Source organism: Dufourea novaeangliae, unplaced genomic scaffold (assembly GCF_001272555.1).
Source record: "Dufourea novaeangliae isolate 0120121106 unplaced genomic scaffold, ASM127255v1 scaffold85, whole genome shotgun sequence".
Taxonomy (NCBI): Eukaryota; Metazoa; Arthropoda; class Insecta; order Hymenoptera; family Halictidae; genus Dufourea; species Dufourea novaeangliae.
The window spans coordinates 15,457-34,897 of NW_015373957.1; the positions used below are offsets into that span (position 1 = coordinate 15,457).

General features: G+C 36.1%; 1 protein-coding gene across 2 annotated transcripts in view; it reads right to left on the reverse strand.

Moving 5' to 3' along the window:
• Positions 1-747: 747 nt before the first annotated feature.
• LOC107186342 (neurocalcin homolog) overlaps positions 748-19,441 on the reverse strand; it is a 256,746-nt gene continuing 238,052 nt past the window's right edge. The window contains exons 1-5 of one of the 2 annotated variants that reach the window (XM_015574186.1): positions 6,976-7,399; positions 3,568-3,794; positions 2,655-2,773; positions 1,796-1,984; positions 748-1,034 (exon numbers count right to left, since the gene is read on the reverse strand). In XM_015574186.1, the coding sequence (XP_015429672.1) occupies positions 834-1,034; positions 1,796-1,984; positions 2,655-2,773; positions 3,568-3,637 (579 nt within the window). In that variant the 5' untranslated portion in view covers positions 3,638-3,794; positions 6,976-7,399 and the 3' untranslated portion in view covers positions 748-833. Of the gene's footprint in view, positions 1,035-1,795; positions 1,985-2,654; positions 2,774-3,567; positions 3,795-6,975; positions 7,400-19,441 lie in introns of those variants that run through there. The other variant, XM_015574185.1, reaches the window with a different exon arrangement.

The window sequence follows — 19,441 nt, forward strand, 5'->3', positions numbered from 1 at the left end:
GTGTAAAGACATACTATCCATTAAAATTGAATTCTTATAATAGAGATGTCTTATGAAATGACAAACAACAGTGCAAGAATACAGAACATTTCATGTATAACAATTAATAATTTCGCTAATTATTACAACTATTTGAACAAGTGGATCACGAACACTGCTCCAGACATCTAATTTATCAACAGAGTCGAGGTGTTTAACTCTGGATAAAGCAGATGCTCGGTTCTAGCTGTAAACCAAATTATTTTCTCTCAAATCGCAGAGTGTGGACAGCTCTGCATATGTTCTTCGTCGTACGCAGCACACAAAGATCAGTACATCCAAAAACGTAATAAGCTTTTTCGTTTAAAACCGATCCGTTTCTGAGACGGAGCGACTGGACTAGTCTTGCAGACTAGCTTGCGGTATGCGCAAGCGCCATGGGCCCAGTGATCCTGGGACCTATTCGGGAACCGGTCCAATGTAACGATGCCACCCTAACCTTATCAACTATGTTTTTAAATAACATTCACGTTCACAAAGAGTAGTGTATACTATCTATATTCTATATTCTGGTAATGAAAATAATCGTTACTCTAGAAAGGACTGTTACTTTGATAATACGCAATAGCGTGGGAAAATATGCATCCTAAAACAGCACTAACTGTACATAGAATGAATAATGTCTATATTAAATACAACTGAAACGATAGATATATTTAATTGGTAGATTCTCGATTAAAATTCATAAACATATTCTTTATGATCGTAATGTTTTTCACTTGAGGCATTATCGGACCGGGTCCCGAGTCACGTATGTAGATGACACGGTAATACTTGCGTAATGGCCCAAGGCTTCACTGAGCTTGTGCACTAGGATCGCACTGCAACAGTCGTACAATAGACGGGTCATTCGTTGCACCCTCTATAAACTCGTCAAGCGATAATATTCCATCCTTATTTTTGTCCATTTGCAAGAATATCTTATCAGTTCTCTTTTCGGGCGTGGATTCGTCCTCTGGCATCTTCATCACCGAGCCTACCATTTTGTAGATCGCCTGCAATGAGGAAGCACGTATGGACAAACGGTAATTAAAATTTCTGTTACATTTTTTTCGTTCATGTCGTGCTACTGTCTTGTGATTTTAATAGCCCTGGGCCACAACAAATTTTAATCCGGGCCTGGCCGGTGCACGATACAGTAAACTCGCGATAACTGCCTGCTAAATAAATATCACATGTGTGCGCACCGCATTTTCTGTCACCTTCTGTAGCCAATAATTGTGGTCCATCGACCGAGCTGTGAGGCGATCCTGCATGCTATTGGCTCTCGATAATTACCCGTTCCTATAAGTGCTTGCCTCTACAGCCCCAAATGCGGGTAATTATCGCGAGTTTATCGTATTCTGAAATATTTTATGATAACATTCGTTTATACTGAGAATATCAAATGGCCAGAATAGCAAATTTAATAATAAATCACTTTTTTGTGATTCGGTTGGTTCACTTGGATAACTTAGAATTGGGACCTGACATAGGGGCGGAGCCTATGGGTACATCATCAAGATGGCGTCGACATGCCACCACTTTAGTTTACTTCTACATGAGCAATATTAGTTTTGTATCGATTATATCAGTAAGTAATTATTAGTATGTTAATTTTCATAAAGAACATATGCGATTGGGCAGGTACTTTTCCAATTAACTATAATTGTTATGTGTACTGGGGTGGCTTCCACAGCTTACGCTTTTCGCCACCGAGTATCGAATGGCGAATGTCAGATCAAAGTAGAGGGAGCACTTGGTGTTGCATACATACCGTTACAATTTCCATCATTTCTTGCCGCGAAATGTAGCCGTTACCGTCGAGATCGTACATGCTGAAGGCCCACTTCAATTTTTGTTCCAATTTGCCGTGAGATGTTACACTTAGCGCGCACAAAAATTCTCGGAAGTCAATCGTTCCATCGCCGTTCGCATCGAACGTTCTGAACACGTGTTCTGCAAACTACACATTGGACAACGTGAAAAATGTGTCCATAGATCGTAAATGATCTCGAAGTTAAAGAGACACAATATAATCGAATAAATTGCAAAGAGCAGATTGATTGAAATAATAGTATTGTTTCTTTTTTCGTTAGTATTGTGCACTGTATGAAGGGAAGTATTTTTGGGTGCAAAATAAAGATATTCACTGAAAGGTGGTTAGGGTTACGATGATCGAGAAGTAGTAAATTAAGAAATGAGTAAATACTTTTTAGAAAACAAAGCGTTTATGGTAAAGCTTAGATCGGACGGTTACCTTTATGGGCGAGTTCCACACTATTAAATTTAATGCAAAACTTTAAACATGTTATTCTGAAACTCACGTTTTTACAAATTCACGTGTACGATATCTCAAACGATTTGGAACAATCGAATTCATTCTAGGAAATTATTACAAACGATACATCGTATCTACTCTGAGTCTAAAGAATGTTAAAAAATATAAATATAAGTTTTAGTTGTATCTGTTTTTTTAAAAATGAAGTCTCGAGCGAAAAAAAAATGTTAAAGTTACAACTTATTACATTTTGGTACCACTTTTAACATTTTCGTTTGTACCACTACTTATATTCCATTTTATATAACATTAGTTTTACTTAAAATTTCGTAAAAAAGTCACTGTGCTGGCTCACCTTTGAAGCGTCCCCGTAAGGGAAGAAATTTCCATATATCTTCTTAAATTCTTCTACGCTAAGGTGACCACTCGGGCAGTCCTTCAGGAAACCTTTGTACCATTCTTGAATTTCCGCATCTTTAATGAATAATATATATCTTGAATTTTTTGTCGGGTGAAAGGATGGAAAACTATCAATTTCCGAATAAAAATGTCGTTACATTTTGCATTTTAAATTTGTGACACATAAAAGAAATCGTGCGAAGATATACATATTGTAAGATATAGAATTTTTTAAATTTCTGTTTTGAAATCTAGGTTAAGGTATTTTCGCATACGGGCGAGATATTTCTTAAACAAAGTATGCCAAACATAGTACGTAAAAGTTTGTTCGTAATATTTGTCCTTTTAAATAATTAACTTGGTGAACTTCTACTTGTTTACATAAACATGATATCTCATTTTGTAACTTTAATTTTATTCTAGATTCAATATTTTTTTTTCAGTGGTATAAGTCCACTTCAATTTATTTCGAGATATTTAATGTTCTACATTTTATGCTATTCAAAAACATTGTTAAACGTAAATAATCTTATTTCATGATTTTAAGATTCCTGACGTGTTTAATTTTATTATGTGACCGTTTTTATAAATATTTCCTAAGTAAAGCAGTGTTTTTGTCAATCGCAAATGGATTTATACCATTTTCAAAAACTAATAAATTGTGGAAGATGTTTTTCTAAAAAACATTTTAAATGTAAATTATTTTACAATCCTTTAAAAATTTCTTAAATATAAATTTAAAGATAAATTTTAAATATAAATTTTGTCGAGTTAATCACATTGGTAAATTAACATTACAAAACATTTTATTCGAAATATCAACATATTTGTCATACATAAGTAAGGTTTATTTAAAAAAAAGGACTCACCTGTAAATTCAGTATTCTGTTTGAGATCCTCTAGGACTTCCGGTTTCAATTTGCTGTTCTGCTTCCCCATGGTTGTTTGACGTTCTTTTCAGAATGTCGGGTTCTCAATGGGCGTCGAGTAATTAGCAGATTATTAAGTGCTAACTAATCTACTATTCTACTGGCGCCGCTGCTTAGAGAAGCACGTTTCGGTGGTATTCTAGTAGTATACACTTCGTCAGACACGTCTGGAAAAGAAAAAATGCGTGAATGTTTACAGCTTAACGATAAAATAATCGATCGAAATGCTTTTGGGTAGGAACCAGGCGTTTCGTATTTATTTTTGCAAAACTAAAAGCAAAAACAAGAATTGGAACAAAACATTGTTTTTGGAAAAAAATACGATTCTCTGACACAACAAAAACATCGACACATTCTCATACACACACAGAGTTCACATTCAAACAGTACTGACATAAAACGAAACATACTTGATTCTTGTCCTAACAGAGTTCGGAAAATTTTCCAACAGTTTCAAAATTGTAGCTTCGTTTACCAAATATAATTAATTAACCTTCCGAGTAGCGATTTCTTTCGGATTTGGGCACTGTTCACACAATTCTGTTTATTTTAGACTGAATGAAAATAAGAGTTGAATTCATCACCGATGAATTCGATTTCAGATGAAGATATAATCGTTAGTTATGAAAAAAATCTTTAAGTTGTATTTCGTTTCTAAAATCAATTAAGAAAAATATTTATGCAATTCAGTTTTGAAATATATCACAACCCTTGTTAACAAGAAGTACTATTTTATGCATACAATGCATATAAACAAAATACAGGTGGTCTCCGTATAAAATGGAGATTGAGTTCCTAAAAATAACCGTGATATGTCAATTCGTGTTATACGAAACTAAGAACTAATATAAAAGATGTCTCAGGTTAAGTATTACAATCGGGCAGGAGGGGATTTTACAAGAAAAAATAATACTAACAAGGAATACAATTTTTTTGGACGATGTTTCGTTTTCGAGATAATCGAGTTTGAGCATTAGTTACATACACAGGCAATAGAATAGGACTTGGCTAACGAGTCTGTTCATTGCAGGCCGTTTCTACTTTTACCCAGCACAGATACACGTGATTTTGATGAATTTTTAAACCCAATTTTCTCGAAACCGAAATCTCAAACGAAAAAATGTTATTCCTTTTTTCGATTTATTTTTTCTTACAGAATCCCCTCCTGCCCAGTTGTACCACCAGACCTGAAAAACCCTGTATCATGACAAGGTTAGATTCCAAAGACTATTTAAAAAACCGTACATTCTGCACAATTGTTTAATTTTGTTGTAGGAATATTGTATTATTCGGGGGTTCACCTGATTCTCTAATCGTGTTAGAGAGAAACCGTATTATACGGGGATCTCTTGTAAATATTATACAGGGTGAGCCATTTAAATTGATCCTGTCAAATATACTCGAAACCGTTGATGATACCAAAAAATGTTTCAAATAAAAGTTGAATAGTTTTAGGGAATGATTTGATGTGAGCAGTTTTTTTGTATAAGTGGACTTATTTCGAATGTTATATTTGAACGTTCTGTTATCTGAACACCCTAATACGATATTCGAACGTTCTGTTATCCGAACAACCTAATACGATATTCGAACGTTCTACTATCCGAATGTTCTGTTATCCGAACACTCTAATACCATATTCGAACGTTCTGTTATCCGAACACCCTAATACTCGAACGTTCTGTTATCCGAACACCCTAATATTCGAACGTTCTGTTATCCGAACAGAATGTCTCCCGGCAACTGATGCCTTTTTCTGTTGGAAATACAATGGTGTTTACAAGCAATATGTACTTTCTTCTCTTCGATGGAATTCTACGCGATTACTTATGTTGAAAAATGTTTGTAATTCATCAGTGAAAAAAGTACAGCATCCATAAATATTCAAAACACGTCAACATTCTTGATTTTTATTTAAGTAGATATTGAAAATGTTAATCTATTCAAAGAAATTTTTAAATTGAAAATTTGAAATAAAGGTTTAGTATCAGAAAAGTATTTCTTCTATTATCCGAACTCTTTGGTCTCTGTACTAGTTCGGATACGGGAGGCTCTACTGTATCTTGCTACTGCTCAACACATATGATTCTTCCTTTAAATAATACATACTATTTTCATTGCAATTTCATGTATCCAAAACCTTTTTATTAGTACCCTGTATCCTACTTGCTTCTGTCCTCGGTTCGACATTATACTAGGATACGTCCCGTCACATTTTTATCGTCGATTATACGTTCTGTGGTAACTATTGGCTTCTTTCCTTATCCTGTACTAATATCACTGTACAAAATGCTGTGTTCTATGATCCGTGTCATCTAAACGGCGCGACACAGTAACAGTAATCGTTGTATAGTAACGGACAATTTCAAATATTACGCGTGCAATACCGTAAATCCTCGATGAGTGTTCAAAGACTCCTCGGCACGACTTTTTAATGCGGTTTAGCACAGTGATACAGCTTAGAATTCTGAAGCCAATAATATTTGTTTCAGTCGCATATTAGTTTATGGAATTTTTGTACCTTCGAACACTCATCGATGATTTACTGTAGTGTACGTTACCCACTTTGGGTCAATGAATCTTTCCCTTAACAGTCTAAATATTCCACACTTTTTGGAATTCTTAAGACGTTCGAACACTTATGAGCGTTGCTATATGAGTTCTCTTTCTCATGACTCACCCGGTATAAGGAACAGGGATGGGGTTGAATATTGCGTATAGTCTCTTTGTAGTCATCGCGATCACGCAAGTAAAGCTCAGAGGATATTTGCCGTGAGCGTGCATCGAACGGTTCAACGAATACAACGGCAGAACGACAATATACGCTCTCGCTTCAAGCGGATATTATTCAATCATCGTAATTGCCATTAATTTTAATGCGTTGCAATTTCAACTTCTGCGCGGCCTCGTTCCGTTTCATTTCTCCCCGCGGCTGGATCGACCCCCTCGAGAAGATAAAGAGCGGCCATGACTGCACGTGCAATTTTTATATGGTCGTGCAGCGTAATCAGACTGAATTAGCTTACCGGAAAGTCAACATTTATACCGTGGGGAACACAGTCACACAGATTCACATGCACACCCACACATAAAGACGTATACACTGCTGTAACAGACAAAACAAAAGGTTAATATAACAGACCGTTTGACAGCGCAGAAACGAAAGGATAAAGAATAAATAGAGTGACTGCAAAACGACAATTGACGGTATAACAACAATAGTAATAATAATGATTACTATACAACAACGATAGTACATTTAGAGCATACTGAGATTTATTATAATAATAATATTAGTAATGATGATAAATGCGGGTTTCTTCGGTTCTCTCGTCATGCGTAACTCACGAACAAAATTACGAGTCCATTTTGATTGCTTAATCGGTATCGTCAATAACGTTGCCGCCGAATAACGTCCTACGTACGTACAGTACGCGCTCTGTATATTATCAATATAGTCACGTGTGTATGGCGCTTACGGGCAGAATCACGTGTGTTCCGTAGACTTCACGTAAGAAGAATGTATCGGGTAAAATTGTTCTTCGGGTTCGACCAGCGTCGAAGCGTCCATCGTTTACGGCCGAGAAGTTTCATTGTCGTGCTTCCGAAAACTATTTACGAAACCGTGAAAATAGTCGAAGATCCTTCCCGCGAAAGAATTCGCGTGTCCGGAGACGTCTACCATAATATCCCCGTTATGTTTTTACCTTCGAAAGCGAAACCGAACGATTCATACGGAAATCGAAATGAAATATTATATTTGCCAATTATGAAACGATTACCGGTCAATCAAGTGCTAATACGACTATCATTGTGCGTGAGTAATACTGACAGTCTAACGGGGCCTCAGGATGTTCTACCGATGGTAACGGGACAGAGAACGTTCGGTCACGTGCACAAATGTTCAATCATGTGAGTTCTCGGTCGGTCACGTGACCCATGACGCGCATGACCACGGGATCAGTGTGCGACCGGCAGGCCACGCAGCGGCGGCGTCACGAACTAATATCAGGACCCAAGAACCAGTCCGTATTAAGTCCACTTTAAAAAAAAAATTACATTTTACATGTTTCCTGTATCAAATTTTTATTAACCCTCGCACACTTGGGATTTTGAATTTCTGAAGAGAATAAAAGGAAACTGAATTCATTTTTTAGGGTAAAATTTCTTTTAAGAAAGTTCAATGGTAATAATTGCAAAAGTGAGAAGTAATTGTTTAATTATAAAAATTTGAGACCGTTATGCTAGCCAGATAGAATGTTACACGCGAAACGATGTTTAGCTGGTGCAAGGTGGTACTGGTGTCGTGTCTGAGGGTTATCTCCACTGACGAGGAAACTCAGGTTCTGCTAGAAGAAAAAGTGGCGTAGGGAAAAGGCTTCTTACCACTTGGTATCGGAGTTTACTGAAATTTATGCTAAATTAACATTCGATTTAACCTCTATTTCAGTACTTGAAGTAAATTTACCAAGTCGCAGGTTGGCCCTTTTCCTACGCCATTTTTTCCCCTAGCGGAAGCCGAGTTTGCTCGTGAGGGTCCTTGTCTAGTTCCGAGCCTAACAGTGTAAAGTCCATCATATAGGGGTCTTAATGCAACGTTCACCATTTCTACATATCGAGACTTAAATCCATTTAATAGTTCAGAGGTACAGTAACGTCTCGATGAGTGCGATGTACACGGGTCCGCTTCGGAAAGGTTTTCTGCCCCTCATAAATTTGTCTTTTACCTAAAATCGAGCCTCTACTTAGCTTCTGGTTACTGTTTTGCACTTACTCTGTGTCGCATTCATCGAGGAATCACTGTATATTGTTTCTCTTTGAATTCTCACCGAACGGTTCCAAACTTACAAGGTTTCGCACCTCTGATTTCCTCTAAAGTTTGAAAACCGCGACTTAATACAGTCTCTAGCTCTGGGGTCCAGACGTATGAGTACAATTGGGCGTCAGATAAGGCTCGTAAGGCTGCAGCAGCGTAACGTTTTCCATTTCTATGTACTATGTAATATTTTTTGGTGCTCATCGTGGTAACAGTGTAAAAGTACCGAGACGCGATTGCCTGGCGTGCGTATACGCGCGTCATGAAATACGCGCTGGAATTAAATTATAAATCGAAAAGGCGGCGGGCGACATATGCCGAATGACGCGCTCCAAACGTTTTATCAATGCTCCCGCTGCTTTTATTGCGCCCGGTAGGTTCTTCTAATTAGCAGCTTTTTTGACGACCCTATTTTTCGAGGCACGTATTTCTCGAAACACGCCAATTTAACGAAAATATTCGCGACGATTAATCATTGGCCCCGTTTTGAAAATCGAATATCACGTCCAACGAGTGCCCAATTTATTGAATTATTTTTGAAAATAATAGCGATGTAGCTTGGATATTCAATGGTTCGATTTTATGGTCCAAGGATTAAGTGTTGGTAACATGTGATCCTCGGCGGATCGAAGGTGCACCAGTCGCAACTTAAATTAGCGGAACATTGAGGTTATGTTTCGTTTCGCGTGAGCGCTATTGCCGTGGTTTGAAGAAAATAGATTCCCTGTTTTCGGTAATGTCTCGAAGTAGGCCATTTTTTTTAACAAGAAATGACAATGCGTGTTTGATTAAAGTTCTTTGCAGAAAATAATTACGCTTTTTAGTTGAACTTTAATTAAAATACTGTAAATTTATACGGTATAGAGTTAACCATGCGATCCAATTCTTCAAACCATTGAATTGTTTACGTTCGTACTTTATGTTACAGAACCACTTAAACTTATAATAAACGTCCTCCATATTTGTCACAATATCTAACGGAATATAAATTTTTGTTTTAACATTACTTTCGAATATTCCATAATATTAATTTATACATAATTGTTTTCTCACTTTGAACAGTCCAGTGTAAATTCGATGCATCGTTCGTAAGATATTATCAAACCAGTACCCTCACGAACAAACTCGGCTTCCGTTAGGGGAAAAAAGCGACATAGGGGAAGGACATCCTACCACTTTGGTCTCGGGAGTTACTGAAATTATTTCCAATTAATGTTCAGTTTAACATTTATTTCAGTAGTTGAAATAAATTCACCAAATGAATTATCATTTGAATTAAATTAAAAATTACCAAATAAATTTACCAACTGGTAGAAGGCCATTTCCCTACGCTGCGTTTTCCCCTAGCGAAATTGTCAAATTCAGTTGGTAACATTTTCCTCGAAGAAGATACATGAGAATCGGTCTTGTCGGATGCTTGGCTTTCCATTCTCTATTCCACTTTTACATTTTAAATTATTTTACGTGTTTCGTCCACAGACATCGGTATCGGAAATAAATAAATAAATGCAATCGACAACTGGAATGTTTATAACGCGTTTCTGAAAATGGAATATGATTGTACACATGATCGCCATAACATTGGTACAAAATGACGTACATACATCGCTCATTTGCTGCAACAACGACATAACTAAAACTTTGTTGTTTTTGAGTTACAGTGCATTTTCGATTAACGCACAAAACTTGGGACCGCTTTGGTACAGTTATTGTAGAAGGACACGATTTTTCGGGTCACATTTTTGGTTCCTTTTACATTACTCGATTGACTGGTTCCAAGGGGGAATCCCCCAGTAGTGGGGGTGATGCAGAAACACTTCACGTCGAGATCTTTCCGAGCATTTATTCAGATTTTACTGTATTAGTATAAGAAAGACGGTTGTTGTCTGTACTCTTTATTGATGGAGTCCTGTAACTGAGCTTTCAAAACTTACCACGTCAGGACAGTCACCCTAATACGATGTTCGCACAAAATTATAACGATCAAAACATTCAAACTCGTTTTTCCTAAAATCGTGATTTTCGAGTTACGTCGCTGTTGCAGTAAATGACCATTATATGTTTTCAATATTGTGCCCTTTTAACAATCTAATCGTTGAATAATATCGTGACGCGCGTAACCTGAATTACGCACACATCTTAAGCTGCATCTACACTATAATATAGCATAACATGTTACATAGCAAAGTTATAAAACTCCTTCGAAAAACAGATAGAAAAATGTTATATAACATTCGTGTTATACATAGCAATTTCTACGTTACCTATCAAGTGTGCCGCCATTATTTGTAATGAAGTGCGAAATGTTATACAAACTTGTTACAGACTTGTATAATCTTGTAACAAGTTATACGAACGTGTTGTACAGCAAGGTTATAGAACAAATTGTTCTATAACACTGTTTTGCTTTGTTATATCGACGCAGCTTTAAAGCTGCATTTATACTATAAAAATGTTATACAGGGTGTTACAAAAATGTTGGAGGACCCGGAAATGGAGATACATGAGGTGATTTGAAACAAGTTTTTCCTTAGCAAAAATATTATCCGAAGCATTGTTAACGAGCTATTAACGAAAAATCCCGACCAATCAGAGCGCGAGTCTGCCGGCTGAGTTCCTGCGGTAGCATTGAACTCGGCCAGCAGACTCGTGCTCTGAGTGGTCGGGGTTTTTCGTTAATGGCTCGTTAACAAAGCCTCGGATAACATTTTTGCTCCGGAAAAGCTTGTTTCAAATCACCTCACGAAACTTCCATTTCCGGATCCTCCAAGATTTTTGTTACACCCTGTATGTGTAACCTGATGTTATATGACATTTTGCGTGTTATATAGCAAGTTACATGTTATCGATTAAGTGTGACTCTATTATTAATAATGAGATGCGAAATGTTACGCAAACTTGTTACAGACTTGTCCAGAAGGTTCAATCTTGTAACAAATTATAAAAAATTGTATAGCAGAATCATACAACAATTTGTTACATACACACTGTTTTGCTACGCAGTGTAGACGCAGCTTTAACGCATTTATAGGGAACAAAAGAACCAGTAGGTACGGTTGGTAAACAGAAGCAGGCTTGCCAACCACCATTTTATCCATCGTTCGATGCGGGTTGGTGTGTGTGTACATGTATGTATGTATATATATATAATTTTTTAATTGCGCGCCTCACGAGTAAAGTCAATACGCCGCGGCGGAAAGTACAAAAACGCTTTTATACTAAACACGTGCGTTGAATATGCCGTAGTATTACTTTTATTTTTTCCACGAGGGAGAACTTCGGAAAGTTTGCCGGTTAATTACACGGAATTTTTCAATCGACGAGATAACGAGGCCGTAAATCTCTCACACACACACACACACAGTCTGGCTGTTTCTCTCGAATCCTTCGAGTCGGAAACTTTCTGATATAAACATTTTTTTTTCTCTTCATTCAACAATAGCGCGTCGGACGTATCGATACGCGATGCTCGTTCAATTTTATCGAACAATTTTTTTATTTTCTTAAAGTCGCTATACAACGGGCGATCGAATTGTTGGAGTTAACTATATAAATTGACGATTGTAACTGTATCTTTTATAACTATACGAACTAAGTTTGCCTTTTTTTGTGTATTTTTGAGTTGACAATTGTTAATAAAAAATTGTCCACTGTAAAAATTTGATTTCTACACAAACGGAAAGAAAATATATTTTTCGTACCGTGTGGCTCTAATAATTTGATCACCCATTGTATATATTTATATGTATATATGTATGTATATATAATTGATTCATTTCATTGACATTGAATCTGTCCGCCTTTTCTGACATTTTTTCTTCTGCAATTCAGAAACAAGGAAGGAAGATAATAAATATATGATAATCGTTTTTACGTTATGGAATTTCAATTTTGACAAGTCTTTATTAGTGTGAAAAAGAATGATAAAGGATCGAGAAAGTTTGAATTGTCATGTGATTTTGGACGATTTTCACCAGAGCAAATTTACTCGTAGAAAGTATTTGCGAATCATTGTATTTTCGTGTTCCAAGCTTTTAGGAGAATACATGGAAAGTTAGTTAATGCTCAAATGTTACGTAACAATGGAAAATGGAAGAGAAATTTCATTACCAAGTGAACAGTTAATTTGTAATTTACTAGAAACAGTAAATTTTAGGTTTTGTAACAGCAAATTTTAAGATTCTTCGCGTATCACATTTCATTGAATGGAGAAGCTCAAGTGCAATGTTTCTTTCAGATACGCCCTATGAACAAAATACAGTAAATCTTCCATTAATGCTCGAAACTCGAGCCTGTTTTAGAACAGTTATCGTACAGGGATACTATTTCCGCACTTCACGAGTTTCAGACCAAGATTAAAAGCAGTAGTGGAGATGAAGCAGAAGTATTTAACGTAAAGATCTGTCCGAGCGTTTATCGAGAATTTACTGGAGTTCAAAACGATATTAATTAACAGCACGTGCTCGCATATAAAATGAACGATTAGGAAACGTTTAATAACAAGAATAATAAACAACGGTATTGGACCGTTCTTTCACTAGTATAAATACTTCTTCAAGGTCATGCAACGAATTTTCAAACTGTACGATCCATTTATAGGTTACGGTAGCGTGATTTAGTTTAAACCAGCCGAAATTCTTTCAAGTGGAAAGAATAATTATCAAAAGAGGAAAAATCACCTGTATTATTGCAAACCTCCTTTCAATTTTTTTTTTCTAGTATCGATTCTATTCTACTGGGTCATTTCATAAATGATTCGGATTTTTCGATTTGTATGTTACCGTCCAAAAGTTGTGAAGCAGTCATATTTTTTCGTTAAACAAATAATCATTTGCCAATATAAACTGCTTCAAAATTTTTTATTGGTAGTGTAAGTGACGATCATGTTGAATGATATTGTTTTAAATTGGAAAAAGCCTCATAACTCATGGGACGACCTAATATTTTGTTTAAAGCTCGACAAATATTGATTTCGTTCCTCAGCAGGTATTTTTTCGATTCGACAGAGTGTCTCTATCTCTAATTACTCGTTTACCGCGTGAAATCGAAGATGCAATAGCTATGTGAACGCGTTGAAAGTATACGTTTGCTACTACACGCTACTGATATCTGTGAAATCCACGAAAAATCATAGTTTCGAGTGACAAGTGGCATTAACAGCTGCTTTCCAGCGCAGATAGATTATTAGACAGACATTTCGTTACATCCACCTCATCATTCGATATTTACCGTCGAATTATTCGTGATTCACGTTATTCAATTTTGCTTTTTTTTTCATCTTGAGCTGCGTGTTTTGTGCGACAAGGAGACTGAGTTCATCGAACAGTGTCATTAATACAGTAAAATGAGATGTAAAAATATGAAACAAAAGTCATTGAAGTCTTAGTTGTATTAATCATTACTGTATCTACACGCATCTATATTTCAACCGAATATTACATTTACAATTAAAGAAGGTAATATTAGTCGAAAATTGTTTTTTTTTTTGTAGTAAATAATCTCAAATAAATGGGAAATAATTATATGTTCATTTCGTCTATAAAAATTCAATTTATACAATTTGCTCATTGACGTTTTAATTGAATTTGTCGTTTATAATTAAAGAAAGTAATAGTAGTCGAAGATTTGTTTTTTTTTTGCAGTAGAAATTTGAAGTAAATGAAGTAATATGATAGGCAACAACGAGGAAGAATGCTGTAAAAATCTACACATTAATTTGTTTCTTAGAAGTACGATAAGAGAACGAGATAAATTATATTTCTATGAAATTATTATCATTGTATTAAATAGTTATAAATTGTTCAACTTTCTTGATTGGTAACACAATACTGACTACGTTCTATCAAGTTACTAGACTACACGATTAAACAGATATTGTAAAAAAGAGATTATGTATATTCACAGAATCAAATATTAATAGAAAAATGGGAGCTTCATTGCTATCGTTAAATTCCCATGAACTTTTCAAACTTGATACAATTTGATACCAAGTTCTTCAGAAAATTGTTGTATAAATAATGAGCAGTAGATTTTGTTTCATTATGTTTTTTTTTCCATAAGAAATATTAGAGGGATCATTAAACAATAAGAAATCTCCATAATTCAATAAATGAATGTGTAAAATATGTTTCCTTCTCTCATAACGTTATAGCTTGTACATACCGCTACGAGTTTCATTGTACATCATTGTTTAAAACTTATAAAAATAATCATCATAATTGACTGAGACTTCAAATCGATTAATTTAATAAGAGTTGACATGTTTTTTGAAAACTATAAATAATATTGAAAAATGTGTTTTTTAAGGGAAAATAAACATAGTAAAATGTTAGTTATATTTCAATCATAAGCACCATATCGCGTCAACCTGGATTTCTAACAATTAAACTTTGATTAATTTTAATAAATTCAATTTTATATTACTTTAAACTTAAACGTTATCTTCTTTAAATTGCTTTCTAAGAAAAAAAGAAACAATTGCTTTTTCACTTTAGCTTCTCCAAAGAACGTGGTATCAATCTAATATCACTAATATAAAACATTCATCTGATTTTTAAATCGCTAAAAAAAACTTCAAGCTTGAGTAAAAAAAATAAGCCTCAGACTTCAACAAACAATATTCGTTTCAGCTTTCCTCTTTACAAGTCTTATTTTCAATTATTTTCAAGTAAACAGTAAAAAACGATCAAAATTTATCCGAAGATATTAAATTTCTATTTGAGATTCATCGTTAAGAGTTGCTGCAGGTCTGTTTTCACACGGAACGAGTAAAAGAATTTTCATTTTCCTCATTCTACACATGTCACGATTGTAAGTTGATTCGTAATTCATCGAATGATTGTAAACAGTATGAAAGTCCTTAGGGTGAGGGTAATAGAATAGGATACGAGCAGAAGAAGAGAGGATTATTAAAGCAGTACTGTCTGTGACAAGCTGCAAGACGAGCAGGCCTTAAAGTTCGTTCAGGGCCGTGGAAAATATCTCCACTTCGATATACAGTAAAGCATCGATGAATGTTCGAAGGCTTCTCGGCACTAAGTGTTCAGATGTCGTCCGCACCACTGGAGGGTCTCCCGTGGAACCAGTCAAACGCCCAGTGGTGGGGATGACGTTTGAACACTCAGTGCTGAGGAGCCTTTGAACACTCATCCATGATTTACTGTATAGGCAATTGAAAAAATAAAGTAAACTATACCTCATCCAACCACTCGAATCAGTAACTATAAACAAAGGAAGGTGATAATCATTTAGAAGGGACAGGGTTAAAAACAGTTGCCCGCCAATAGCTGGGCTTAGCACGTTAATGTTTTGGTTATTTTTACTGGCTCGTCCTGTTAAACGTACAATAGTAAAGTTTTTTTTTACTGACCACATGAACTTTTTGTTATATTTTGGGACGATTTTTGCAGATCTTGTAACAGGTAAGCCTTGAAGGTAGTTCAGGGTCGTTTGGAATGTAATCTTTATCGATGTAATTTTCCGTGCTTGCGCGAAATATCTTTTCCAGTGCTTAACACGTCGAAGTCTAGACTGGAATGCTGTTTACGGGACTGAGCAATCACCCGGGCACAGCGTGTGGCATCGTTAGGTCTCACCTCGTGAACGATGCCGCGCTACTCGGGGGTCTAATTTTACGAGTTCGGTGTATTTTGTCCACCGACCGTAACACCTTCCAATTCTGCAGCGTTTACAAGTTTCGCGAGTTAAGGGCGCTAAAACAACCTCTCACATATATTTTTTTAAAAGTGAAGTAAAGAAGCAGAAATATGTATCGTAGAGTGAAACGAAATTTTTAGGTCACGGCTACCGAAGCAGTAAAAATTAACTGATTGTACAAATTTCATCGATTAGGAACGGTACATTTTCAGAGATTCGTTTAGCGACTTTTAGTGCAATATTCAAATAAATAAATTTTTTAATTCCTTAATACGTATTTTCTAGTTCACCCACTATGAACAATTTGCGCGCAGATTGGCAACAGATTGGCAGTAGATGTCGACACAATCTGTCAACAAATTCATAACCATCTGTTTCCACATTTTGCTTGGGTTTTGCAGGCAGAGCCTGCTGATAGAATCGTGAAGCAGATTGGCGGAAAATTTGTGGCAAATCTGTCGTACAACTGGTTATTTGGCAGAATCTGCCGCCAAACTGCTACCAATCTGCAAGCAAATAGCAGATTCTGCATCAAATCTGTAGCCACTGTGGTCACAAAAGCTTATAACAGGCATTGGACAAAATCTAGCTGTGCAGGTTTGGCTGATTGGGCCTATAATTTTCATAACTCTGGTAGCAACAGGTGTCAGCTATTCTATGGAAGTTTTAGTGTTAACACTAGGTTTACGGGACGCGTCATTTTGACGCATTTCGAATGCTTTCTAACCTCGAAATTCTCTATGTGGTATACCTATCTCTATAGCTATGCATTAATTTCAGAGATCATAAATTGTGTATTATATAAAATAAGTTGTTTTTTAAAGAAAATCTGCGGGTTCGTTGATGCGTGCCGTGGAGATACCTACACGATAAGAGCCCGTAAACCTAGTGTTAAAGATCAGTGATCATTTACGTGGATATGTTCATCCAACACTAGAACCGTTTATGTCGAAATGGTACTTACAAGAAATAGAATTTTTATAAAATTCGCTCTCGTCACTAGGCTCTATCGAATGCTGTCATTTTTTGGGACTCGAAGTAACCGACACGAACAATTAACGAGGGAAATTTTTTTTCAGTCAGGAAAACGATAGTAAATCCCCAAGGCCGTTTCTTTCGTTGCTTGGACTATAGATGTTTGACAGCACTGTTTTAATAAGTATTTGTGATCGAGAAGGGAGGAAAAGGGTGATAGAATGAATGGCGTAGAAAAATATAAAATTGCATAAATTGCAGGAATAGCATAAGTAGTTTTAAATTTCTCATATGCATTGCAATTATCTTTGTCGCATTTACCTTGTTTCGTTAAAGTTTCTTTTTTTTTTGTAGCTTGAATTGACTTTACCTTCGCGTAGCACTCGCAACAGATTCCTATAAAGACACCCAGACACGTGTGCGACATTTTCATAGAACCAGACAAGAAAGACACGATTCTGTACGGAACGACTGGGACTTTGTTCGTTAAGTAAGTATTTAACAGTAGGTTTTTACGTATCACGGTGGTCTGGCTGTGATTACTGGAGTCTTTAAAGTAAAATTGATGCAATGGATTGCGATCGAACGCGTCAGCGTTCCCTCGCCGTTTAAGGTTATGTTACACTGTCACGTACTGAAGAACCTTATCGAGAGTGAAAGGCAATTATTTGAAACACCGTACATAGATACGAATACTTCTGTTGAAACACAGGATAAGCATAATGATTTTAGAACGTAGTGTTTTTCTGATTAGTCTATGAAAATTAAATACTGAAAAGGTAGGACGAGGGGCTAAAGATCCTATGACATAACGTCACGGTAATCTTTGTTAAGGAATTATGCAGTACATTAATTTCTTTTAAATTTTCAACTCAAGTCGAATGAACCTTTATAATATCAAGATTTTAAGGAATCTATGACTGAAACCAGTACTCACCCTTTACCATCGATTTGGTCGTTGATGCCAAATGACTTCCGAAATCACTTTCCCCATCCCAAATAGCACACAACTTCAAGATGCCCATTTTACGGCTATATTAGGTCTGAGGCGCCTTTAAGCCGCCTTTAAGGCGTCATGTGCTATCTGGGATGCGATCGTGGAATTTCGTAAATTGTAAATTTCCGTTGTTTTTTTTTTCGTTCACAATGAAAAACGATACTTCCACGTGACCAACGAATCACTTGTAAAGTTACGTGGATTTCTCGTCACGGTTGTAATTATTATATTTCGTTAGCTTCTTTTTCTAGTGTTATGTCCGAAAAAACGACCAACTAAGGGCGAAACGATGCTTTTCCGTACGGGTATAATGCACTTTAAGGTTTAATTTTTTTTTAAGCTTTATAAAATTCTCTCGTTTATGCTCATCGACTCTTTCAACAAGGAAACTTATTATTTCGATTGTCATTGCTGCACTTTCTATTCGTGAAGAGTTACGACGCTCCCGTTTTTCCGCGTTCGATCCTCGATTGATTGGAAATCGGTGCGTAAGAATTCACGTAAAATCGAGTACGTATTCCGTTTTTTTTTTGCCGCTGTGACACACAGAACGCGAGAATCATCGTGATGTTAGGAGCATGTATAAAAGAAATCTCGACAGACACCGAAGACGGTTTTCTGTTACTTTGAAATTGAAACGAACGAAAATGAAGCGATTTTTCTGATTTGTCAGCCCTGTCCAGAGGTTCATTCGCGGCGGCGTTAATTCCAATGGAAAACCGACGCCATCTTTGTAGGGGGCGCTTTTAAAAGAGCAAACGTGATATCGATTTACAAAACTTGTAGCGAAAAAATATACGTGTAGGTCTTGTTCCTCCTATACATTATATCCGATAGTATATATACATTTTCTTATTATAATAGATTTAAGACGTGTGTGTGTGTTTCTGTGTATGTGTGTCCCGCGCGAGTAGAAGCGCGCTCATGCGAAATATATCGTGTTCAATGGAGTAGGATACTTTCTTGTTTAAAATTGACTGAAATTGTGTGAAGTTTTGATCGAAGCACTGTAAGAAGTGAACAGGAGCGAAGCGAAAGTTATTGCTTCGGTTTAGTTTTCAAAAGAAGGCGATGATATGTACCTAATCTAATGTACAGGCTGCGTCAGAATACGTGGACATAACCTCGCTGGTGAATTGGACGCGTGAAAACAATCGAAACTGTTCAGATAAACACGAATTCCATTTAGCCTTGTTTACAAGTTACGATTACTCTTTTGTTTTGGTAATTCACGAACACTAGGTTTCAGGACAATTCATGACAACAGTGGTATAAACTTTAATACTAACTTCAAACATAAGAACTGGCCATATTGCATGTATACTAGATTCAATTGTATAATATATTAATATGTATAACATATAATTTAA